The following is a 26,642-nucleotide window of genomic DNA, read 5'->3' as shown; positions in this document are numbered from 1 at the left end:
CACATTGTTTTCTGTCTGTATTTATCAGTAAAAATGGAAAACCCGGGAGCCTTATATAACTTACAAGACTACATCCTTGACTGTGACAATTTCCTGTTTGGTTCCTGCATTGTTTCTGAGGCACTATCCTTTATCTTCCTTCAATCGCTCTTATTCGTTTGGAAAAAAAGATGCAGCTTTTCAACATCTATCTTAAAGCCTAACTACATGGAATTCCTCTTTCATCTCTATCGAATTCAACCAGTGTTCTGTGCCCAACGAGGAAAGCTCACAAGAAGCTTTACATCTGCATAGATCACCCTCAAGCGATTTAAAAAGTTGGACAGACATGTAATGTAATTATCATACACACAAAAAACAGAACAGCTTGTAGTTTTTGTTTGCCACGCCGGCCTTACTTCTCAAATTGGCCACCGTAGCAGCAGGAACCATTTTCGGCAAAAATTAATGTATTCGATACCAACACATTTATTGGACGCCAACACGTCCGGTTTCAGCAGAAGACTCCTGATTTGTATGCAGCAAAAAATAAGCTATTTTAGCTTTCTTTTTACAGTTTTCTTCTATCCCATGTACGTTAAGCGAACACAGCCACACAGCGATTCGGTGTAGTACACAGTGTAGTTCGGCGTGCCTACGTCTGCGGAGACGTTATGTTTTGGCTGACGTCACTTCCTCTCCAGGTCTCCTGCGCGGGTGTTTTGTAGTTCTGACATGGCGGGGAGTGAGGAGGCTGTACGGGTGCAGCGGACAAACTTGGAAGAAAGGGTGGTAAACGGCTGGCTGATACAGTACTACTTCCATTGTGCGGTAGACGCCTTCAAAGCAGGGCGACACCGGGATTTCCACCAACTGCGCAACGTCCTTTCCGGTGAGGGGCGGAGCCTGGGACGGAGCTGCTGTAGAAGGCGTGGCCTAGTAGTGGAGAACAAGTATTTAGTTGGGTTTACAAAACACCTTATAGAGAATCGATTTAATGAATAATTGGCTGCAGTGAACGGCAGAATATTGGGCTGAAGTGGTTGCAAGAAGGACCGAGAATCATAAGATAGAAAATGGAGGAATAGTGTGTTCAGTGCTGCAGGGCTGTAGACTTTTCCTTTAGGAAGAACAAATGTGTTGCGTCCTCGTGACTGTATTGAATGATTTGACCAAAGAAGGTAGTGTTTAAGGGTGAAGTAGTAGAAGGATTGATAAGTAACACTCGATGGCTCGTTTCCTGAGAGCTGTAGTCTCCCTAATCTCTAGCGGGACAAACATTTGGAGGTTGCTTCTTCCTATGACTAGACGGGCTCACACTCAGCTAGGTGTCATTAAATATGATATGAACGTAGTGGTTTTCTAGGCACCGTACCATTATTTTTTTATTTTACCAGCATGACCAGTATTTTAATGTCCCAGCCGGGTATACAAGTTAATGAAGACCAGTCTTTTCCCCTTATTACATTTTTAAACACGGGAATATAGGAAGAAAGCGTTCAGTTGTTTTCTAGGGCTGCCTTAATGTTTCCTGACTGATTTTTAAAGTAAATAAATGCAGAAATATCATGTTAAAAATGAATACAGACAATATCACCTGAAGCTACGTTTAAATATCATGTCTCAATCAGTGAAGCTCTGTTGCAGCCTCTCCAGTCAAGAGGTGGAACCAATTTGCACAAAACAGAGCTCTGCACTGTAGGTCATACGCTTGCGTTATGTGGTCTTGTTAGTGTTTTTCTATTAGACATACTTTGAGATTTTCATTTTTACCTAAGACTTTCCCTGTGATCAGTGCTTTAAATGGGCCGGCACTTTTTAATGTTGAGAGGGAGAATACCGGCACTTCTGAAGAGGAATGTAATACTTTTAATTAGCGAGTGCCTGCACTTCTCAGTAACAAGCTGGTACTCTGGTACAGAGTGCCAGCACTTCTATTTTTACATTTCAAGCGCTGCCTGTGATGTCACTTATGCCTGTAGCCCTGTGCCATCACTTCTGTTGTAATCTGTTTGTTCTAACAAAGTGCATCTGAATCCACTGTGGTAAGTGTAAATGGTCGTAGTTTGTGCTAACCTGTCCGGCAAAGGGCAAAACTCCTTGTATGTGTGTTAAGTATATTCAGTTTATATGGTATACTTAAAAAATGTGAATTCAGTACCACCATTTTGATTTCACGGCAAGAAAACTAACCCTGTGCATCTCCCAGGGACGCAGTCACGTGCTTAATACGTCCCATATTTAGAGATGTGTATATACAATCCCTGATCTAGCAGGGAAAACACATAACAACCAAGATACATGAACACTCGTTCTGTTGCTCACCCATGGCACGATTGGTGCGCTCAAACTTATGACTTAGCATCTCTCTTTGGACCTCCATCTATGGTTTGGGGCATTGCAACCCTCCGATTTTGCCAAACTTACCCAGAAGATGATACCTGCTGTTGGTTGGTAGTAAGCGGATCAGACAAATGGTGAGGTCAAACTATTGTGAGGGCAGGTGAGAGGACAATTAGGAGGTGATCCCCTCTTAAGCTACTCTCTGGTGCAGCTCCGTGTCTGGCTATAGAAAAAGTCTGTGGATAGAAGTGTAATGGCTTCTGGCAATGGCTTAGGGCCAGTATCTGTCATGACTCTTATGAATTTGTGCTGCCTCAGTAGCTTACCTAAATAGTCAGTAGTCCTCAGTAGTGAGATGTTGCATTTTATCTACTTATTACTCATGAAGTAAATGTAGGTTCCATAACTTCTCCATCTGTATTACCTCATGAGCCATGTTAATTAATAAGGTCCTATGTGGGTTATCTTTACACTACCCTCAACAATTTGTAGAAGCGATCCATGTCTGAAAGTGTGGTACGAAGAACAAAGACACTGTCGTCAGCACGACGAGGTGGCACTTATATGTGGCCCTGCTCTATCACTTCTGGAGTGGATGCCGCCTACCAGTATGCAAAAGCATTGTAGGGAAACTTCCTGAGATCCAGTCTGTCTCCTGTGAATATTCTAAAGGTGATGCATCTATGGTTAGATAGAGTATTCAGCAGAAAGAATGTTACAGAATGTAAATAATTATTTGTCTCTTCGATTTTGGCCTCGAATACCATTTCAAGAATCAAACATGCTAGTATTTATTTAGCAGTCATCTGTGTTGTCACTCTTGCTGCTCTATTCATATAACAAGAGTCACAATCATTGTAGTTTAGATGTTTCCTTCCTGTTCAGTTGCTTAATATGGTCAATCCAGAGCACTTTCTATAGTCTTCTTTTTAACTTTCACTTGATCCATAACAGAAATGTACCTCCGCAGATGCGTGTACATCGTCCAGTACAATTTGTGCTAAGTGCTTCTGACACAATTGTTTATTGGCATCCGAAACCTTTCCGAAAATGCCCCCCAGTGTGACCCTTGCATAACAACAGGTTTTTGTCACACCCTTCCAGCATAAGTAAAAATGCGATTCTCCTCTTTCTGCATGCAAGGTGGCAGCATGAGGGAATGGAATGGAATGGAATGAGGATTTGCAAAGCGCGATGGCTGGAATAAGAGAAGCTGAGTGAAGAATTAAATTGAAGTTTTGCAGAAGAGCCAAGTTTTTAACAGTTTACGGAAAGTGAGAAGGTTAGGTTCTGATCTGATATGGAGGGGAAGGGAGTTCCAAATCCTAGCTAGGTTGTAAGAGAGCAGGCGGCCTCCACACCTGGCCTTCCTAATGCGTGGTACTGAGGCGAGGTGGGAGGTCGCAGCTCTGAGTGAGCGAGAGGGTAGGTAGGCTTTCACCAGGGGAGAGTTGATAGAGGGGCCTGTTCCCCAGTAGGAGCGGTGTGCGATGCACATGCTCTTAAATTCGATTCTGGATCTCACCGGGAGCCAGTGAAGGTCCATCAGTCTGGCTCTGACTGAAGTACGGCGAGGAATATCCAGGAGAATTCTTGCCGCACAGTTTTGAATAACCTGGAGTCTGTTAAGTGTAGATTGTGGGGCCCCAAGATATAGGGCGTTTCCACAATCGAGACGGGAGAGGATCAATCCTTGAACCATAATCCGTCTTGAGTGGAACGGAAGGAGAGGGAGAATTTTGCGGAGTAGTCTCATCAGCCCGAAGCAGGTGGCAGCAAGCTTGGTGGCTTGATAGTTGAAGGTTAGAGTGTGGTCGAGCCAGATGCCTAGGCTCTTGATTTGCTCCTTGGGTTGCGGGGGACTTCCTAAACAGAGGGGCCAGATAGGATTAATGGATTTCGTGATGTTATTTCCAAGAAGCATTATCTCTGTTTTGTCCCCGTTGAGTTTAAGACAAGAGCCAGACATCCAAGCAGCGACGGCTTCAAGAGAAGTGTGTAAACTGTGATGAGAGTTCAGGGGGGGGTCCAGTGCTACCACTAGCTGCGTGTCGTCCGCGTAAGTGACGATCTTCACCCCGAATGGGCGGACGACATCAGCTAGGGGGCGTGGGTAGACATTAAAAAGGGTAGGGCTCAGGAAGGAGCCCTGAGGCACTCCACAATTGAGGGGGTCTACTGGCAGAGGTGAAATCCCTTTCAAAGACTTGGAAAGATCTATCTGTGAGAAAAGACCTCAACCAATTGAGTGCTGTGCCTGACACTCCTATTTTGTCAAGACGGTGGAGTAGGATATTATGATTGACAGTGTCGAAGGGGGCACTTAGGTCGAGTAGGACCATGGCCGTGGACCCGCCATCGTCCAAGATCCTCCTTGCCTCCTCCGTCACTGCAATCAGTGCAGTCTCCGTACCGTGACGGGGCCTGAAGCCGGTCTGAGAGAGGTCTAGTATGTTATTGACTTCCAGGAAGTCAGTGAGAACGATTTTAACATGCTTCTCGAGAAGCTTACTAAGCCATGGCAGAAGGGAGATGGGTCGATAGTTAGCGGGGTTAGATTGATCGAGACTGGGCTTTTTTAATAAAGCTTTGACCATTGGCCTTTTCCATGGAGGTGGAACAATACCAGTATGGAGGGAGGAGTTGAGCAGGTCTTGTATGGTGGGCGAGATCAGATGGGTTATCTGAGTGAGAGTACTGGGAGGAGCTGGGTCGATAGGTGATCCAGATTTAACCTGGCTCATGAGTTTTTCCAGTTTAGTAAGTTCTAATGGGGGAAAGCTATTGAGAACACAGGGGGGAGCCGTCATGCAGCCTATGTTGACGGAGTCTGCGGACAAAGTAACGGTGGTGGGAAAAGAAGAGTTGATGGTTTCTATCTTCTGGTAGAAAAACTCAGCTATTTCCTCACAGTGGGTCTGAGTGTTATTGTGATGCTTTGGGGCCTCAGGAAGTTGCAAAAGGGATTTGGCTATCTGATAGATCTCCCTAGGTTTGGACGCTGCCTTCTCGATCTTAAGTTCAAAGTATTTAGCCTGAGCTAGATGGATATTTACTTTGTAGTTTTTGATTGCCTTTCGATAGCTCGCTTTGTATGCTGGGAGGTAACTGAGGCGCCATTTCCTCTCAAGTCGTTTACAGACACGTTTGGCCTCACGTAGATCACTCGTATACCACGGGGCTGTAGGATTGGCCCGCTTAGGATGGGAATTTTTTAGTGGTAGTACTATATCTAGGGAACTGGTGATCCAATTGTTATAGTTCTCATTATCTTGAGTGGGAGTGGAGGTGTTAATGGGTTTGGTGCCTTGTAGGAGATCCTGCCACTCAAAGGGAGTTTGGACCAGTTGCGGGAACGTTGAGTTGTCGGGGGTTTGGGGGGGAGGTGAAGGGGCAGGGTCCAGGTAAGTGGGATGAGGAAGTGGTCAGACCAAGGAAGGGGGGAGGGATTTCCAGCGTGAAGGTTTTTGCAGTTGCTAAAGACAGGGTCTAAAAGGTGTCCTTTTTGGTGAGTGGGCCCAGTAACACATTGGTATAATTCGAGGGCAATTAGGCTTGAGGAAAGTTCTCTGGCTATAGAGTCATTTGGATCATCTAGGTGGATGTTAAGGTCACCTAAGATTGTAAAGTTGGCAGAGCTAACTGCAAGACTTGCCGCTATCGAGGCAAGATCTGGAAGAAACTGCCCTTGTGGTCCTGGTGGACGATATATGAGCATACCAGAAAAGGTATGTGTGGCGCTGAATTTTATAAAAAAAGGAAGGCATTCACAATCCGGGAAGTTTATGAGGGTGCTAGTGACAACGTAATCTGATTTATGGATTACTGCCAGGCCACCGCCAATGCCTTTTTTGCGGTCTAAGCGAAGTAGTTGATAACCAGGTGGAAGCGCTTGTACCAGGTCAGGTTCAGAGTGTTCCTGTAGCCATGTTTCTGTGGCGAAAAGAACGTCTGGGCTCATCTCCTCCAACAATAGGGAGATTTCCGTGGAGTGTTTGGGGAGTGAGCGGCAGTTGAGCAGTAACATCAAAATTGATGTGGGTTTCTTTATACTATGGGAGAAATGAAATCCACACTGATTACAAGCGGAGTGTTGGATAGAGAGGTCCCAAGTGTGTAAACAGGGTGAACTAACTGTCTGGTTTAATTGGCGCAGGAGCTGCGGGTGGTAGGTGATGGTCTGGCATGATGGCTGAGCAGGGGGGGTGGCCCCTGGCCCCGGTCGGTCGCGGACGGGTGCAGACGGGTTTGCCTTTGGCGCGCGCCCGCTGCGCTCGCCCGCTGCGCGACCGGAATATGCACATGATTTATACCACTCCGGGGTTGTGGACGGGGCGTGGCCTAAAAAGGGGCGTGGCCTCTGCTCGTGGCGAGAGGGCGTGAAGGAGTGATGGTAATTAGCGTGCTGCGTCAGCGCTGGCTCCGCTGCGTCTGACAGCTAGTTTCCCAAGAAGTAAGTGGTTTAAAATACACAAGTAAATCTGTGACAATCCAATTTTTAAAATACACAAGTAAATCTGTGACAAACAATGTTTAAAAGATGTGGCTCGCTCCCGGCTTCCGCCTCAGGAGCACAACTCTATGCTTTTACCCGGCGCCCTGATTCGGCGTCTTTAAGTAGGAGTCGGCTTGGGGGTGTGGCCTAAAAAGGGGCGTGGCCTCTGCTCGTGGCGAGAGGGCGCGAAGGAGTGATGGTAATTAGCGTGCTGCGTCAGCGCTGGCTCCGCTGCGTCATGACAGCTAGTTTCCCAAGAAGTAAGTGGTTTAAAATACACAAGTAAATCTGTGACAATCCAATTTTTAAAATACGCAAGTAAATCTGTGACAAACAATGTTTAAAAGATGTGACTTCCGCCTCAGGAGCACAACTCTATGCTTTTTTTGCAATTAGCATGAGGAGAATGCTAATTGCTGTCAGAGGCATGGATAAACATTTCCATGCTATATACCGTGCACAAAAGATGAAGAGAGCACAGTCCTTCTGCTCATGAGGAGCCTGCCGTTGGACGTGCCGTGCTTTAAAAGATGTGGCTACAAAGGAAATTTTACACACATGTTGCACAGTTATTCCCTTGTTGCACATGTGGAATGGATACTACTATCCAATAATAAGTTCCAGACTTGAGATTTACTGCATAAGGTTTATTTCTTCAGAAGCACCTCAGCTACCAGTCAAACTAGCTCAGTCTCTAGCTGTTTGAAGATCCTCTCTCCCACATTAAATCGTTTACCATAAAGCGCAAACTTTAGACAACACAATGGAAAAACCTTCGAACCATATGACAATGGGAGTGTGAATTTATCAATGTACATTATCAATTGTGGTTTTGGTGATCAGTTCACACCATCCCTTCTGTATTGTTGCTGAATACATTTGTACCTGCATCCCTTCACCATCATGCATGTCCGCAAATAACGTTGTTCCACTCAGGAATGTTGCTATGTTTTGCTTGGCAATGCTGGGGCCTGGTGAAACTTGTGCATAAAGTAGAGGATGACTTTATGACCTTACAGTTTGCCTAAGGGTGGGCATATTCCTAACGGATTTGTGAGGTGCTTTATAGTGCTTATGGGCTGTCAGCCCTGTGGTGTAATTAATTGTTGGAGGCAACATTGCCTTAGGCACATCATATTTGAAACTTTCATTGGATTTTGCATTTTGATCTTTTTTGTTAGGCGCCTTGACACCTTCGGGTTTAGTTTTGCGCAATACAAGATGCATAATAAATAAATAAATAAATAAATATTTAGAGTAACTACGTTGACTCAAGGCATGATTGGACAATCAGGCTGATCTAGTCATCCATTAGGTCTAGATTAAATTAGGACTCCATATCAGTGGTTACTTTGGCAGAGTGGTGAAGGTGCCAGTTGGACCTACATCCTCCTCTGAAGTGCACTTGTTACAATGTTTGGAGAATTTACCTTTTGGCCTGGACTATGTTTGCCTGCATTTGGCAACTACGATTTTACTACTGTGTATTACATCTAGAATGCTGGAAGAATGAATAGAAGATGCATAGGGACATGCCTGAAGATAGAGTCTTCCTGCTTTGTGGTGGCGAGGGCCCTCCAACAGGTTCACCACCCCACCTTATCATGACCAATCTCCAGCTACAGAGATGTGGTTCCAGCAATTGGACAACAATTGGGACGGATGCAATATGAATCCGTTCATGTGATGTTCTTCCAAGACTACATAAAGTGGATACACAATCAGCTGAAAACGTTTGATGAGCTAAAGAAAAAGCTGAGAAGCTTGTATTTGGAATATAGACTTCTCAGCTGAACTGAAAGTGATTTTCAGGGAAAAACCTACTTTATCGAAAGGCCATAAGGAATCTTGGACAGGGAGGTGAGAGTGCAAGACTCTTAGTGAGGCTCAAACAGATCGCAAGACAAGAGCCTATAGCCCGGAGAATCACTCGGGGTGGGGATAAATGAGATGGGGGAAGTTTCAACCAAATTAAAGAAAGCAAAGTTCCAAGAGGAGATAGAAATCTGGATGTGACGTGGTAAGACCCCCAGAGGAAATCAGAAGGAAACATAGAGGCGAAAGGGATTCCTGGATCCAGAACAGCTTCCAAGAAAGCTGGTGAATACTGAGCTGGCAGGGGGAGGTGGGATATCCTGGAAAGTGGATGCCCAACTGAGATCTCTCTCTCGCTCCACTTTTGCCCCATTCGACCACTAAGGTGGGAGATGGGATGGGCCCAAGGGGCACAGGTCTAGGCATTGATCCTCTCAATGTGGGTTAGTAGTAAATAGACTAGCGGAAAGAGAGCGGTAAGGTTAATATATCTAGCTCTGCCTGATTAACTTTACTAGTTGGGGGATGTAATAGGTTGCACGTAGTATCTTAATGCAAAGTTAATGGAGAAATGGTGGGACAGCAGGCGCTTCCTTCATTGAGGTGCCAGCATTATTAAAGAGTGGTGTGTGGGAAAGTTGCTAGCACAGTTATAAAGGGCAATAGTTATTTGTTGTTCACTTACATCTATTAAACTACAGTAGACTGGCATGCAAAATTTGAGTGAGGGTGTACTCTGCACGGGTTGTACTCGGCACAGAGTTGACTGATAAGGCCAATCACTGTGGTAGGGGGAAGGATGACCAGAAGGACATGGCTACAGGCTCAAAAAGCCAATAGAGGCCATAGTTTAAGGGCTTGGGAATGCAATCTTCACTAAAGTCCTCTCTTGGAATGCAAATGCCTTGAGATACAAGATTACGGGGAAGGGGGTGGAAGGTAGCTCCCATTTCCCCCTAAGGTAAGATCCAGGGCAGGTCCTCCTCTAGGAGACACACTTGGTAGAGATAAGTTTTGGGTCCTCAGGAGAGGAAAGTATTTAACGTTTCAAATGTGGGTTGTATCATTTCTTGTGTCTAAAAGTAGTACAGATCACAGTGGGTGGTATGTGAGTCATTGGAAAGTGGGGAAGTCAGGAATGTACAATCCTAAAAAACTCACTCTGTAGGATTAGTGAGATAATCCTGGAAGCCTGACCTCTACCCCCGACTGGGGGGGGGGACTTCAGCGATGTTCTATCTAATGTAATAGATGGATGTGGATGGGAGGGTAGAACAGTCAAGTGGTTGTAATGAACCTGGCACGATTTGCAATTGCTGATGTGGGGCAGTTTATTCATGATACAGACAGTCATTTATTCTTAATTTTACCCTCTCAAGGATCCTTCTCCAGGCGACGTTGTCTCTTTACTCCCTCACTGCAGTTCCCATGCAAAGCTAGCTCAATATCCTAACTGAAATGTCTTGGCAACACAAATGGCCCCATGTAATCAATAGCTAACTTGCAAGACAACAGCTTCATGGAAGTATTAAGATACTACCACTTATATCAATCTTCTTACTGATACTCCCTTCCCACCCTTCTATGGAAACTCTCTTCACTTGCATTGGCATTGCTATACACTAGAAATGTTCGCAGATGTGGTAGAAAGTTTGAAATGTCTTTCATGACCCAGTTTAACTCTTTTATGTCTTGCTGCAACAAGAGGAACAACTTGATCCCCTTTCACTAAAACCTCATCGTCCCAAGGCAACCCCCATTTCACCTTGCACAAAGACCTCTCTTCCAGACAACACTTAGACAACAAGCATTTACAATGCAATGGTTTTGCCTTTGTTAAAGTTAGAGCTATTGGCATTGCTCTTGACATTATTTTTATTTATGTTTTTTTTAACATAAATAAATGGCATTGTCATTTACAATGCCACTAGCTTTATCTATCGCAAATGACACACAAACACACACAGAGCCCCCCCACACACACCCCCACACAGAGCCCCTCACACACAGCCACTTAGAGCCCCCCACACACACAGAGCCCCCCACACACACAGCTACACAGAGCCCCCCACACACACAGCCACACAAAGCTTCCTACACACACAGCCACACAGAGCCCTCCACACACACCCACACAGCACAAGCAGATGAATGGAGAAATGCAGCGAGGCCTGCAGTTTCAGGATCACATAAAATGATATGCATCACTCAGCACCTCTCACTAACATGCGCAAAGTGGGTGGCAATTGTATCCACCATTTTGTTTGTCTTGCATAGTACTTGTAGCAAGTTGTTCATATTAATTACACTGTGCTTGCTATTAAAATTGCTGATGTATATATCATTAAACAGAGTGTAGGATGCTTATTTAAGGAGTATATAAACATGATTCACTATAAGATTGGAGAGTGGACAAGTACAATTTTCCTGTGGTAGAATTAATCGTAATGAGAGCTTGTTGGCTGGGAGTGGATCGTTGTTTAACTGCAGTGACACACTAGTTTTCGCATGCTATACCGTATAATTATGGCTCGTGGAAGTGTGTGCCAAGGTGTCTATTGACTAACCCATGCACTTTACCTGATTTGACTTTTCAAACTATTGAACAAGATGGGCGCCATTCTTGCAGAAGCCTTTGGTGGCGTTCTTCTATGTGCGAAGTCAATACATTTCTGACTGCCAGCCAGTTATCATCACACTGGTACTTTAGGGGTTTCTGTACAGGATATCTGCCTAAATACAAAGAATAATCCTGTTGTTGCAGTAAGGCTGCTTGATGACTCTTTTATGAATCTCAATTTATACAGAAAGAACTCTGACGAAAACCATGCAAGTGAGCGCTCTCAACTTCTGATTAATGTAGGAGGTGGTGGAGAGAAACCAGTGAATAGTACCAGTGAAGATGGAAATGCTACCAACTAGCCTCAGCAACCATATACATGTGAGTCGAAATCACTACAATAGATACATGAGCACCAGAGAATCCTGATCCAGGCTATCTATGTCACCCACAGTCTTCTTCGGCCACACGTTCCAACATGCAATGGCGCAAGCATTGAGGTCATCTTCGGAAATTAGATTTGTGATACCTTTTTTCCAGAAACCCAAAATAGAGTGCTTTCTGCACACACACTCACAATCTCGAATCAGCCCTCTCCAGGGATGGAATATTGTTTCAAACCACTTTCTATTCTTTTGAAGACTCAAGACCGGGAGTTTCTTGCAGTAAGTCCTCTTTTCCTGCAGGAAACAGTCCATGAACGTCAGCACATACCTGCTCTTCTTATGGACCCTGTTGGACCGTAGGCCCAATGTCTCAGCGCCAAGAAACCGTAATGGGGTAAATGTACACTATGTAAGTTATTAAAATAGCAAAATGTGAACTACCTTCTCTGTCCAAATAACTGAATAATATATCCACCACTCAAATTACTTTCATATTTCACTATGCTAATTTAACACTAATCCTTTATGGGTTCCGGAGTAGAGTGCTACTCACCAAAAAAGCGCTTCAACACCCTATCAGGGGTAACAAGCACTATATAAATGCAAATCTTTTCCCCTCTTCTATCCCTACCCTTCTCAATCCAAATAACTGAATAACATATCCACTACTCAAATTACTTTCATATTTCACTATACTAATTCAACACTAATCCTTTATGGGTTCTGGAGGAGCGTGCTACTCGCCAAAAAAGTGCTTCAACACCCCATCAGAGGTAACAAGCGCTTTATAAATACAAACCTTTTGTCCCTCTTCTATCCTTCCGCTATCCTTCTGAATCCAAATAACTGACTAATCTATCCACCACTCAAATTACTTTCATATTTCACCATAATAATTCAACACTAATCCTTCATGGGTTCTGGAGTAGCGTGCTGCCTGCTGAAAAAGCACTTTGACGCCTCGTCAGGGGTAGTAAGCTTTATATAAATGCAAATACAATACAATACAATTATCAAAATCAAGTTGCTCTCAGATTTGAATTTACCTTAAAAGACATGGATCACTGCACTCATAAACAGAGATAAATATCCGAACATATTTCGGGTCAGCAGCACCTAAAAAACTACTTATGATGCAGCACAGAAACTAGTGGTAGATAGAAGCAATGTAGGTATACACATGCACCTTTATGATGAATTACACACAGCAAGCAAGCAAACGCAAGAGGGAAATGGTGTGACTTGCTTAAGGAGGCCATCCAGTGAAAGATGTTACAATAGGACTGAAATCCCAAGTAAACCTCATCCAACAAAGGATGGAACATTCTGCAATGCTCATTGTTTGCGATTGTTGGTGATGCGGCAGTGGGTAAAGAGAACATTTCTTTCTTCTCTAAATCGCCCCTTTAAGGCTAGTCCTTTCCACTATTTGTCTTAAGTCCGAAAATATGTAAATGTGAACTCGGGGACGGGCAATGCTTGAAAAATATTCAAATCTGTTTTATAAAGTAACTGTCCGGTGACGTGTTTACATTTTCTGTACAGCCATTAAGCTAAAACTATGCTTGCTGTGTAGATATCCAAGTAAATGACGTCAGAAACGATATTTGAAATGCAAACAGACCGACCGACTTTTATGATCATTTGAAAACTCATTCTAAGCCATTCTTTCATTCTGGCGGCGTCCAAGTAATAGCCCTCGTAATGGGGCGAGCCGCGATTTAAGGACATGGAAAGGCAAACGGCAGGTATGGGGTCTTTTTAAGGGGAAAACCACACTACAAAGCTGCACACAAACACAATGACCACAATAACCTTTTACATCATGTGAAATGCAAGGCGAGGGACTTCTACCTGAGGATGAGAACCATTCAGGTGTAACAGCCGCCCATCCTCCCATGTTAAACAGTATGCCAGGGTGGGTTGATCTAAGAATTAGATGTCTTTCAAGAAGACGCCTATTTGAAAGGCTGTGGTATACGAAACATTTTCAGGCTAGTCTATTACTTAGATATATGTATGTCTTGCGGCGCAATGTCTGTGTCTACACCATTTAAAATCAAATAATCAATAAAACTGCCATCAGCCTAAATTCTGTTAACTACCCCACCTACATTAATGCATGCATTGTCCATTTTGCTGTGTAAAACGTTTCTAATCGTAATGTTAAAGGTGCTAAATAGGTTTAAATAAACTCCAGAAAAATTGAAACTAAAATGCTACACAAATTATTGCCCATGCTAAGTATGATCAAGATTTTTATGTTTTATCTTGGCTTATGTTGCGCATTAAGGCTGTGCATGAAGCCTGCGTTCATAGGCAAGTCCATTGGTGGGGCGGCTCACGATTTCTCAAGGTTACGCTCAAGCCCCTATGCTGCAGTGACAGAAACAAATTAAAGTTTTCACACCAACCTGCTCTGTGTTGTTCACTCTACTATGCTCAGAAGCAGTCTACAAAGAGCAGGTTGAACTCCAAGAGTACCAGAACGCGGCATGTGCCTCAGCGTTCTCCTCTAGAAGAAAGACTGGACCAGCCCCTTACCTGTTGGCGTGCTGCTTCGGAACGAAGAGGATGGAGTGATGGGAGGGGTAACTGGTGGAGTAAGGCTGCCACTGCTGTGGCGTGGTGGAGTGGACACATTCCCTCTGGACACTGAACTCGACAGAGTCAGCGAGAGTTTGGGCTGGATTGAACGTCGACGGCGGCGGTTCCCTCCAGGCCACGGGAGCCCCGCGGGCGCCGCCATACTGCTTGCCGTCTTCCTTCTTCCCCCGGGCTGCGGGGGGCGGGCACTTCCGGCCGGCCGCGCTAGGATTGGCCGGCCGGCCAGTCACGGGGCGGGAAACGGGGGAGAAGAGACGCAATAGTGCCGGCAATGCCGGACCAGACTCGGGGGCGTTCCCGGCGTCGCGTGACGTCGGCAAAAGGCAAAGAATGTCAGGAACGCCCCCGTGTCTGGTCCGGCATTGACGGACAGGCCCCTCGTCCAATGGCAAGGCTCCGTTTACGGAGCCAGCCAATCAATGACGAGGGCCGACCCAAAGCACCCTACAGTTCTCAACAGGATTTCGCCTGCGCGAAAAAGCTGCGCAGAGCGCAGCTTTCGCTAGGCAAAACCTAAAAACTTCTTCTCATGTTATATTTTCTGTTGCTGGGTATTTTTATAGTTAATTGTTTGACAATTACTTGGCCTTTTGGTGCTTTAGAAGACTTTGGCCAGTAGTTGTAATTCATCCAGCAGTGATTTACATCTGGGAGAAATTGATGCTTAAATCATTTGCAGTCTGCATTTGTAGTTTGGGGGCTGTTTTATTTTTATGAAGGTATTCCAAATAGAGCAGGGGTCGGGTCTTGTACATCTGTGAATGTGGGATGGGTCATTACTGCATGGTGGTTCACAGTGGGATTATGGTCTTTGAGCAGATTGCCAATTTTGGTTTAGATGGGTCAGTGCACTTAATGTGTAGTGCAATGGAGTGAATTGCTATATTTTGTTGGCCTTCTAGGTGTTCTAGCTCCAGAGTTAAGTATCCTTGTGATGGATTAGCTTCTCGTGGTGTTAAATCGTATCCTTAGTACCTGATGCTTGGATGAGAGCTACCTCTAGGCTGTTTTTTTGAGGTCCTGAGGTTCGGTGTTACACTCCAGCGGATGTGTCCTATCACTTGTCCCTGGTTACCATGTGCCTCTATTCCTGGTATATCATCTGCCAGAGGTTCATCACAACATCTTTCTTCACAAGTTCACTCAAGCATCTCAGTTACAGAATAGCTTCTGGCAGAAGACTTCATACAGAAGAAAACAAATGATATCACTTTTCCTTCACCCATAGTCTTCTGTAATGTTACAACTCCTATATTATAACTATTTCTCTTCACAGAAATTATATATTTTTTACCCACTCTTAACAATCTTAAACACCACTCTTCAGCAATTTCTTTTTTGATCATATCAACAGAATTTTAACTGTTTTCCTCCTGGACAATGGGATTCTTCTCCCCCTACCTTGCTGTTTCCATCACTGGTGTAGATGTTTTTTTGGTGGTTCTTAGAGATTGCTTTTCACGACATAAAGTCCTTGCAATTTACACTCCGTGGAACTGTGTCTCCAATCCCAATTTGTGCTATGAGGCGGGGCCTGACTGGTTCAGTAAGCAGAGTGATGTTTGAGTGGCTGTTCTCTGTGGTTGTAGATTACAAGGACTGCAAGTTTCAGCAAGTTCTAGGAGAATTGAGTGTGTCTCTGCCACCTTAGAAACGAGTTAGAAGCAGGGTCTGATTTCATAAATTGAAACGGCTCAATGGGTCCGGCATGGGCTGTGAAAATTCCGGGCCAGGGGCGTGCCCATCTGCACCCATTGGAGGTAGTAAGAGCCTGGACTAGACTTTCTGAGTCCTGTGTTTTTGAAATATTGTGTTTTAGTCTAATATTTTCTTTAATTACAAAGTGAAGGAAAAACACCCCAGACTTCTCCTCTAATTGAAAGCCTTTAATGCAGGGCAATGAAGAATCATAACAGAAATGTTTTAATAAAGTTATGCTTATATGTGAAGTTCTATTAGCTGAACAAAAAGGGTTTAGTAAGAAAGCACTAGCATGTAATACACACAATATCCTTAGCTGTAAAACCTAAGTTAAATAGTATTCATCAACCAGTGAGACTAATTCAATGTAACATGTATGTTCAGGGCGATTGTTTTTAAAAAACGTAATCAGGAAAATATTTTCTTTGCATTCAAATCATACGGCCTGTATCCATTTCAGAGCAAGGGGAGCTTACTGACAAATTATAGTGGTTAAGGGCATGAGACAAGGCTGTATGCTGAGTCTGACTCTTTTTAATGTTTTCATTAAAGATTTAGTAGGCCATTTATTGTCCTATATATGCTTACTGTCCTATTTCAGAAGTCTTGAAAAGTGCTGTGTTTGTTGTATGCTGACGATGTGGTACTTGCTTGTACTGAATACTCCATGCATCATTTGTTACTGGCATTTAAATAGTGTTGTTTACAGAAGACGTTTGAACCTAATTTTGCAAAATGCAATTATAGTATCATTGATAGATTGTACCCAGAAAGATGCAGCTTTATAAAATGTGATAAGTTAGAGGATTCAATACTTTTTTTCTGTTTGGGATTGAAGTTATAAAAGTGACTAAGGTGGTTATCTAACAAAAAATACTTTGCTTCAGCTGTTGAAAGTAGTGATTGGTTTGTACAGTGATTGGTTTGTACAGTATATCTTATTGAGCCGTCATTGAGGTAGTTCTATTCTAGGTAGAGGGTGTGGTCCATTCCTTAAGGGAGTGTACTCCAATAAGGACTCCAGGATCTCTTAGCTCATGACCAAGTTACCCTTCAACTAATAAGCCTCCAGAATCGTAGTGCCCTTTCCAAACTTTCTGTCTCTGAACTACTCTTCCTCCATTCAGACACAGATGGTCTTTGGGATTTGGCAGCTAGCTGATTGGCACTGGTTGACGGTCCATAAGTGTTTGTCTCAATTAGCAACAATCAGAGCAGATGCTAGTATAAAATGATGAGCGGTTCTGGCCTCATCACCTCTTAGAACACTGTCACATGGGCAAATTATTGCTGAGAAAAGAGTACAGATGGCCCAATTAATCATTGCATTACTGGGCTAAGGACCATGTCTAACTGAATTCCCTTGCAATTGGAAGACCGTGCCTTTGCTCCAACAACCTATGAGAACACAATTCCTAACATCTCATGGCTTCCTGACTCATAATCCTGTAGTATGTAAGACGATTGCTACCCTTAAGTGTTGTTTTCTGATACTTGGTGAGCACAGTGGGCTACCTACCCCAAGTCAACATAATCAGTGATATCTGTAGTATGATGGACAGTTATTATGTTTGCAATTCCAGCATAACAAGCATGATGTTTCTTTCCTACATCTTTCCTGATTTGTCTTCCTTTTCTTCTTTTCCTCTTTGTGTTGAAGTAGCCTTATGGGGGCATGCACATTGTATAAACAACTAATATAACGTGCCGTCTCTACTTCTGCAAACACACCCCAATATTGGAAGTGGAGATGGTAATGATGGGCTGTTATTTAGAATGTGATGCCCTGCACGTCATTTCTGAACTAGAGGAGAATTTGGCGTCTGAGATGAAGGAACTGATCTGAACAATTTGTGATCTCTCAGACAAACGTGAGATGCTGCCTGCATTCAACAGTTCAAGATCCCTTCGCACTCGCAGACAGTACTGCATAGGTAGAAGCCTTATTATCACCACTTACTCCTAAGCAGCACAACATTTGCTGTAGTGATAAAGCTTCCTGCATCAAAGAAGGGGGCATTACAGTGAATATCAGTGCAAGTAGTCCTCATTTACAGACCACCACATGAAGTAGGGTGAGGAGGAAGATTTACCACAGACAGATAAGTTAGCTGTGTTGACACAGCATTAAGAAAAGCATCAATTGTAATAGCTCAGCTTGAATGTATTGTTCAGTTCTGGAGTCCACCGCTGGACATTATAAAATATTTAGACCATTAGAAACATGGCAATTATATTAATCCAAATTTGAAAACAGTGTCTACAGATTGAAAATAATGCCATGTTTATGAATAGCCCATAAAGACAAAGAATATGTTAGGGATCTCCCACACCTTTATTGCTATCAGCATAAAAGAAAACACAAGTGAGGGACTCGCTATTCCACCTACAAATGGCTGGGCACTGTCACATTCTAGAGAAGCAGATAGTTTGCTTTCTAACTGTATATTTGATTGTCTCCCTTTAAAACGGAAGGCATTTGACTGGGGAAGAGGTTGGGGCCCTGTGCTTATATTAGGTGGGTGCTGGTCAGCTACTCCGCTTGCTACAGTGTGGCAAAAGCCAACAGGGTTATCATTGCAGCAGATCTTTAGGAACAGCAAAGAGCTCAGCTTCCTGATTGAAGTAGACATTAACACAGCACTACAATCAACACTGTTGCAACACAGCATGTCAAGCCACTGGCCACCCTTAAAAATCAAAAACTGAGTTCACGTGCTTGTCTCCTTGTGGGAAAGTGGGTTTTTGGCACTTTTTGCCTGGCTTTTGAAGCAGCTTTGACTGAAGTGTACTGGGACCAGTGTTCTTTCCCTAAAAACCACAATTAGCAACTTCAGACCCCCTGTAAGTCCCTAGTAAATGGTATCCCTGGTACCTAGGGCATTGGGACTAAAGAGGGCACCCTAGGGAGCCCTCACCAAGGCCATGCTAGCTGCCACTGAAGCCTGCATGCCTTGGTGCAGACAAAAACAACAAAGGCGACATGGTACTTTGCCTGTATGCCATGTCAGAGCAGCACTACCTAAGGTATAGATAAGCCACTCATCTAGCAGGCATTACAAGCCCTAAGCCGGGGTTCACTATATCACAGATGTGGGCATATCTTTGTCGGCAGATATGCCCCTACAATATTTGTCTATTCTTAATATTGTAAGTGCCAGGGAAGCCATAAAGAGTACATGGTTTGGAAACTCGAGAGCTCGAGTTCCCCAACACCATGATGGTTTCACTGAACTCAGGAGTGTTTGGTACCAAAAACTCCTCTTAATAAACCCACACTGATGCCAGTGTTATATCTATTAAAGCGTACTCAAGAGGGCACATCTGAAAACCTACCAACCCTGGTGTGGTCTCTGACAAGCTTTAGGCAGCCTGCCACCTCCAGACATGTTTCTTGGCCTCTGAGTCAAGCGCCCCTGCTTTCTGAGGCCAGAAAAAAAGCACTGTCTCGGCAGAGGTGTCCCCTTACCTCCCCCAGGATGAGCACAGTGCCCGAGAGAGGCGCTGTAAAGGCCTTGCCGTCTTTGTAATGCGAGCCCCAGCCTCTGCTGCTAGCAGCAGATGGCAGTCCCTAGTTCTAACCGCCACTTTTGGCGAGAGAACCGGTGGAAAAACCAAGATAAAATCGGAGGTGTCCCCCCCCCCCCCCCCCCCCCCCCCCCCTTCGCCAACTCCACCCCTCAGGTGCTGGAGGCGAAGTTAAGCACATTTTTCAGTGCCCACCATCTTGAAAAGGGTTGGACTTATCCAGTCAGGACTAGGGCTATGCCTTTATGGAGGGTGGCGTAATAGTGGGTGTATACACCACAGGTAAGGATTGTTCCCTACCTGTCACTCTGCTGATAAGCCCTTGTATTTAGGTGGCTCCTCCAGACCCTCAGATCAGATCTACGATGACCTAAGAGGGCTAGAAAAATCCACTTGCCTGCTCGCATTTGCGAGCCAGATTTAATTAGGGAAAGCTATTTTTCGGCCCGACCCGCAGGAAGACAAACAGACTTTTAACCTCTGTCTCAGAAAGCAAAGCAAATGTGACAAGATAGCAAGATTTAAAGGCACCTTTATTGCTCACAAAGTGAATGAGCAATAAAAATGCTTTTAAATCTTGTTAACTTGTCACATTTGCTAACAGAGGTCAAGTGTATTACAGTTAGGTTGAGTAGATTTTTAAGTTACTAGACCTGCAGGTCTAGTAATTGTTTGATTTTTTTTTTTGTTAGCCCTGCCTAAAAAGCCTGGACACAGAAGAGCTGCATCAGCATGAGAGAAGAAGGACCACTGACTGACTCTGTGCCAGCTCTGCTGGCGTGTCTGCCTACTTTTTCCTCTGCTACAAAAACACGACTCGTCCTGCAGCCCCAGCGACCTTCAAAGCCCTGGGAGGGCTGCTTGCCTTCGATAAAGACTCTAAATTGCTAGTGGACAGTGGACCTGTCCAGAAGAAACCATTGACAAAGAAAAGGAACTCAGCTATGAGGAACCCGCAAAACCACCTCCAGACCCCACCTATGCACCCAACAGCCACGGCCCCAATCCAGGTGTCCTACCGGTCCTGCAAAGGTTCCCCAGTGCTTCCGAACCAGAGACAACCATGGGCTGACTTCTGCCAGACTCTGCAAATAAACAAAAGAAATCCACTCCTTGGGTATAGGGCGTATCCTCCACAGTTGGGGAACACCCTTGTTTGTTTTGGGTCCCCTCACACACCAACAGGCCCCTTGGTGTCATGCTTCATCATTGGGGTCCTCGTACCCCTCTACGGGGTACGGCGTGCTGCGACCTACGGATACGCCGGACCACTTAAAAGACTATGTGTGGTGTGGATGGGGTGTTTAAATGTGAGTGTATGGTGGGGTTTAGATCTAAGTGAGTGAAGTTTAAAAAGTACCTGGCTCGTGGGATGACAAAAAAATATATTTAATGGACCCCCGGGCTGGTGCTATTAAAATTAAGTGTGGGAGGTTAATCACGCAGACAATGTGCATTTCCTCCTCTCTGTGTGCGTCGACATGTTTCGGTGAAAAAACACCTTCTTCAGGACGGGGTACACAAATCCCCACCTTACTCACGTTTCTCTAACTTGTATCAGAATTTCTAATAAAAGTGAGAACTACAGTGCAGGTAAAACAATGTACCTAACAAAAAGTCGCTTAATCGTTGACCTGTTAAAGAGAAGGAGACATTTTTTTTTTGGTAGTCTACTTTTCAACAACCAAAGGTAAGGTGACCAGTGGTTACAGGTGACAAAAATTGCGGTTAAATCTATTACTATAGGTGTCAGTTGTACCTATAGTGGGATAAAAACAAAGGGACAAACTAGACTCACTGACATATAACATAAAACACACAGTTTATGTAGATTCGGCGTATAGCGTTGTTCGGAGCATAACACCAGTCGTGATTAGAAGCTGTAAAAGCAAATAGTTTTTAGTGCCCCTGTAAGGAAAGAGAGACACTACATGCCCCTAACTACTAATAACATACTGTTTTGCAGGGGTTGAAAAGCCTCATGAGCCAACCAAACGTCAGGGTCCCATGTACTATTTAGCACCTGTTGAAAAAACGGAGTTTCAGAGTCCCATTTTACTTACATTATCGTAGTGGAGATAATGCTGCTCTTTGCCTCAGAGTACTCACGAATTCTGCGAGGGAATTCCTCCCGACCGACCCCTCCGTGGCTCCGGTGATTGTGCCAAAGGGAGTCAAAGGTACGGGTTTTGTATCAATTCCCGCGGCTGAGTTAATTACTTGATTGAATAATTAGCGTTTCCTGCTTCCCTTATAGGGGCTTCTTGCCGGTTCTGCTCGCGGCTCAGTTCGTTAGTGTGCCATTGCCGTGCATGCGTCTAGTGAGACCCGCGTCTGTGTCCAGCGGCTGTGGCACTGATCTCATAGTTTTGTACGCACATGCGTATGAGTGCGTACGGCTGGGTTTTTTGTTCGCGGCTCATTTTGGTAGTGTTCCGATGCCGCGCAGACTTGTAGCTAGTCTCACGTGTGCGTACAGCGGTTGTTTTCATTACTCCAATAGTTCATATGACTGGGTTTTCATTACTCCAATAGTTCTGCACGCGCATGGATGTATATAACTGGGTAGTATATGCGTTGTCAGTTCAGCAGCGTGATTAGCGCTTGTATTTAACTAGTTCTTCATTATATTCGAAGTAGATCCCACAAACAAGGGGTGTCTTGAAAGGTAATCCTCATGTTAATTGGCCCCAGGGGATATTATCGTTCAAGCCATGGGTGTTAGTCCCCAGCCTAAATACCCACCTTTGCTCCTTTTCAAAAAGTCCTTGTTCTGACGGTAGCTGTTCTACTACCGTCCATTTTATGTCGTTGACACAGTGTTCCTTTTCCAAAAAATGGGTGGCCATCTTGGTCGTTATCTTTTTACAGCGTATGTTGCTTTTGTGCTCTCCAATTCGCATTTTCACTGGTCTTGTGGTCATACCAATGTATTCCAATTTACACGGGCAGGTAATCATGTAAATAACATTTCTGCTATTACAATTAGTCAGTTTCCGTTGCTCCCACTTGGTTCCATTGGTAAAGTTCAAATGTTTACTTTTCTGTGTGAGATGGCAGCTTGCACAGTTGCCACATGGGTAGTGGCCTCCCAAACCATGTTGTGAGAGCTGTGGTTGTTGTTGTGGTTTCGGGCGAGTGTGAACCAACATGTCCCTGAGGTTTTTGCCTCGTTTGTGTGCAAACATTGGTTTCTCAATGTTCAGAGTACCACTCGTTAGAATTCGCCAATGTTTGTTCAACATTTTAGACACTTCATTGGTTTGGGAGCTGTAAGTAGTCACACAGATTGGTCTGGTGGCTACCTGGTCTGTTGGGATTTTGTTTTCCAACAACGCTTCCCTGTTATTATTTCTGGCCCTTTTCATGGCGTTGTTAATAATCCTCTCTGGATATTGTCTTTTCTGCAGTCTGTTTTTAGGTCTCGCCTGTCGATGCGCATGCGCATCGAGCTTGCGAGCCTATTGCGGCTTAAACAACTTTTAACTAAGAGGCAAGGAATCGTGGCGATTCCTTGCAGTGCCCGTGACTTTTAAGCTCAATGCGCATGTGCATTGAGCTTAAAAGCGCGTGCACAGCCGCAATCGCCATCTGTTCCTCTCTCCCGCATTCCTCCGACACCTTTTGAAGTGAAGCTTAGCTTCACTTCAAAGGCCCGGCTTCTTAACACCCACATGCCGCTCTCCCCGCTCCGCCCCCTCCCCTGCCCGCCGTGTGCATTTCTCCTCCACCCCCTCCCCACAGCAATGCCCTCCGTCTTGTTGTGTTTAAAGGCCTATATGATTAAGGCACACTGGCTTGTTTTTTTATCCCATTTTCATGTTCTAAAACGTTGCTTGTTTTACAAAGGGGGCTCACACCTTGCACAAAGAGCACATCCAGCACTTTTAATAAAGGACTCAGTCGGCACTTTTGTGCAAATTGTAGCATGCAAAGTCCGTGCGAGGGCTCACCTCTACACAACGTGTCCACCCAGCACCCTGCACAAAGCTCGCACCCATGGCGGTGCACGAAGGCCACAGCCACACTTTACGAGTGAAGCATGCTTGTAGTTTGCTGAAGGAGGCCTCCTGCACACTTTGTAGTGCGGAGTCTGGCACTTTCACCACACCCGCTGCATGCCACTTGTGCCAGCTCCCCTGCCCTACCCCCTTGAAGGCTACCCCCCTCGCCAACAACCCCAAGGCCTCCCCGCCTTTCTTACCACAATTACCACCTCCTCAGACTACCACCCCCCCCCGCCCAATGTGTCCGTAGCCCCCGTAGTAATCGCGGCTCCCACGTCTTCCGTGCCCGACCCCCTGCCCCCAGGACAGCTTCCCTCACTGCGGCTTCAACGTCACTCACAACAACCCTGCCTAAAATGCAAACTATTACACAATAACTATCCGAGACCTCAGCAGCTATGTCCATATCTAAAACTGTATTCCACCCGTGTTTTACATATGTTTGGAAGCTTCAGTACTCAGATTATTGTAGGCTGCTAATGAAAGCACACGCTCTCCCCCCATAGACCCGGTCACCCCTGTCCGCCTCTCGAGCCCGGCATGCCACCTATCGCAACTCTTCTTTCACCCCTGTACCAAACCCAGAATCAACCCCTCAGGAGCATCATATTTGCCCCCGCGTCCTGGGCAGGTGACGTCACTCTGAGCCCTCCCCCACCTTCCATCGCCCACTGTACCCGGACCACCTACCAAGGACTCCAGCAGTTCCCAAAGTCCTGTATGAGGATCGGATCCGACTCCCCCCATATTCCGGACCCCAGTTTACAACTCCTCCTTATGGACGCCACACCCACCAGTGCCAGGCACCGCAACCCAAAGCCTCCCCTTAAAAACTGTAAATCGACTCAGGCCTGTTGCCGAAATGCGCCCCTTGAGCCCCACAGCACCCCCCCCCCCTTATCTGCAGCCCCCTACGTGCTAGAAAATAGGAAAAACAACAGACCGATCACAGCACACTTCATATATCTGTTATATTCTATTTAGCACTGCTGTGTCATTGACTAGTTCCTCTTGCCTCTGTTCGAGTTTGCTTTGGCTTGTACGGAGTGTCTTGCGGCTTCCCCCGTCCGCCGCCCCCGAGCCTTCACTCCACGGCCCCTCATTGGCAGACGAATCTGTTGTCTCCTGTCTCTACATTAGAGCATTACTGTGTGTACTCAGACAGGGTTAAAGCTACTGGTGTAAAACTGGCTTTCACAGCGAGCTACCAGTTTGTATGTGATACAGTATCGCTTTGTGTACCACGTGTGCCTTTTCCCCATAATGCCTATCTGATTTGTTATGATATACTTTTTGTTGCATTTAACAAGGAGGGGTAGAATCATGGTTGCGCGCTAGCTCCGCCCTGACCTAACACTAACTAGGTATGTGAGCTCCTCATCGACTGAAAGCACTCCCTCCCGCCACCTAATGCTTTCACTTGCCAAGGGGAGTGTGTCCGTCAGCTGGGTCAGACACAACATTCTGAAGTTTTATCAAAAGAAAAATGATTTGCAGTTCACGTCTGGAAACATCTTCCTGCTACCACCTGCTACCACCTTTTGAAGCGCCCATTGTGTCCCATAAGTGCTATAAAAGTACACACTAAATCCTGATTCACGTTACGGAACGCTGGTGTTAAATGCTTGTTTTAACAGCAGTCTGCGCCACTCCAAGGGCTCAGACATGCTGCAATGCTGAGCTCATTACATTCCCACCCCGTCCTTGCATAAATGTGGTAGCCGTCCGCTTCTGTTTTGTTCGGCATACCAGCGCGGCCCTTCCCCCAATGGCTTACCACATTCACCGCCTCCTCGCCCCCCTAATCACCTAACATAGACTCGGAGCGATCCCCCTCGTTGCATGAGAAATTGATTTAGATACGATGCTCACACCTTCCTTGGCCTCTCTACTGAGACTCCGTATAAGGTTGACAATTCCCTGCAAGTGTGGGCATGGTTTCATAAAAGGAGCAGCTCTTTACGGAAGAGGTCCTGCACCTTTGGAAGCGTCACTTTCGCGGCGCCCCTTTGATGTTCTCGTTCAAAGGTTCCCTGCGTGTTCATGACCCAGGCAAGCACTTTAAGGGCTATTAGGAGGCCAAATTAAAGAGAAAAACTTCCAGCGGCCTGCCTTGCACGTATTTTCCCTCAGGCGCACTCCTCCCACACCCCCGCTCCGCCCCCTCCCCTGCCTGCCGTGTCGCATTTCTTCAGTTCCCTCAGCCGCACTCCAGGCCCCTGCTGCTTTCACACCCTCTCCCCGCCCCGCCCCCTCCCCTGCCCGCCGTGTCGCATTTCTCCTCCCCCCTCCCCTGCCTTCCTCCCTCTGTCCTGCGATTTCTTTCACTCTTTGTTCTCATTCATTCTTTATAGTTTCTTTCATTCTAAATTACTCTCTTGCTCCAGTTCTCTTTTCTTTCATTGCCATATCGTGTTCCCTCTCTCATTCTCATTTCTTTTGCTCTCTCATATTCTGTATATTTTTCTTCCTCACATTATCCTCTCTCTCGCTGGTCCCTCTCATTCTCACTCTGTGCTTTAATTCAGAAATGCTTTACTTAAATAACCTGTTGGTTTACAAGTACTGCCAAATGCATTGCAGCATACTTTACTCGACTCGCTGTCTCGCCAATGGTGTCACGTGTTCACTACTGTCTTTTCAGCAGAAATGGTCCTCCTCCAAGAAAGATGCAGCTCTTCTGTTCTCATTGAGCTTAGTGAAGTCATTTATCTTGTTGGAGATTTGCCCGAAGTAGCAGTTAATTGTTTCCTTGTATCTGGTGAAGTACATTAGGTAGTTCTGTATGAATCTCGAGATGCATTGTTGACATATTCAGTCTTTTTTAGGTCTTGCCTGGCATCGAGCATGCGCTGTTGCTTGTGTTACATTTTGTTTTGCATCCACCACCACCGCATCCACCACCGCATCACCGCCACATCCACCGCCACATCCACATCCACCACCACATCCACCACCACATCCACATCCACCACCACATCCACCACCACATCCACATCCACCACATCCACATCCACCACCACCACATCCACCACCACCACATCCACCATCACCACCACATCCACCACCACCGCATCCACCACATCCACCACATCCACCACCACGACATCCACATCCACCGCCACATCCACCACCACCACATTTACCGCCACATCCACCACATCCACCGCATCCACCACCACATCCACCAACACATCCACCAACACATCCACCACCACCAC

At 45.4% G+C, this 26,642-nt stretch overlaps 1 protein-coding gene across 2 annotated transcripts in view; it reads left to right on the top strand.

The window, feature by feature from the left end:
- The first annotated feature begins 666 nt into the window (after positions 1-666).
- The window catches only part of TERF2 (telomeric repeat binding factor 2), a 578,117-nt gene continuing 552,141 nt past the window's right edge, over positions 667-26,642 (top strand). The window contains exon 1 of one of the 2 annotated variants that reach the window (XM_078668354.1): positions 667-871. In XM_078668354.1, coding sequence (XP_078524480.1) covers positions 715-871 — 157 coding nt within the window. In that variant the 5' untranslated portion in view covers positions 667-714. The remainder of the gene's footprint in view (positions 872-26,642) is intronic. The other variant, XM_078668355.1, reaches the window with a different exon arrangement.

The sequence above is a fragment of the Lissotriton helveticus genome, chromosome 12 (assembly GCF_964261635.1).
Source record: "Lissotriton helveticus chromosome 12, aLisHel1.1, whole genome shotgun sequence".
NCBI lineage: Eukaryota > Metazoa > Chordata > Amphibia > Caudata > Salamandridae > Lissotriton > Lissotriton helveticus.
This window is presented reverse-complemented; position numbering and strand designations above follow the sequence as displayed.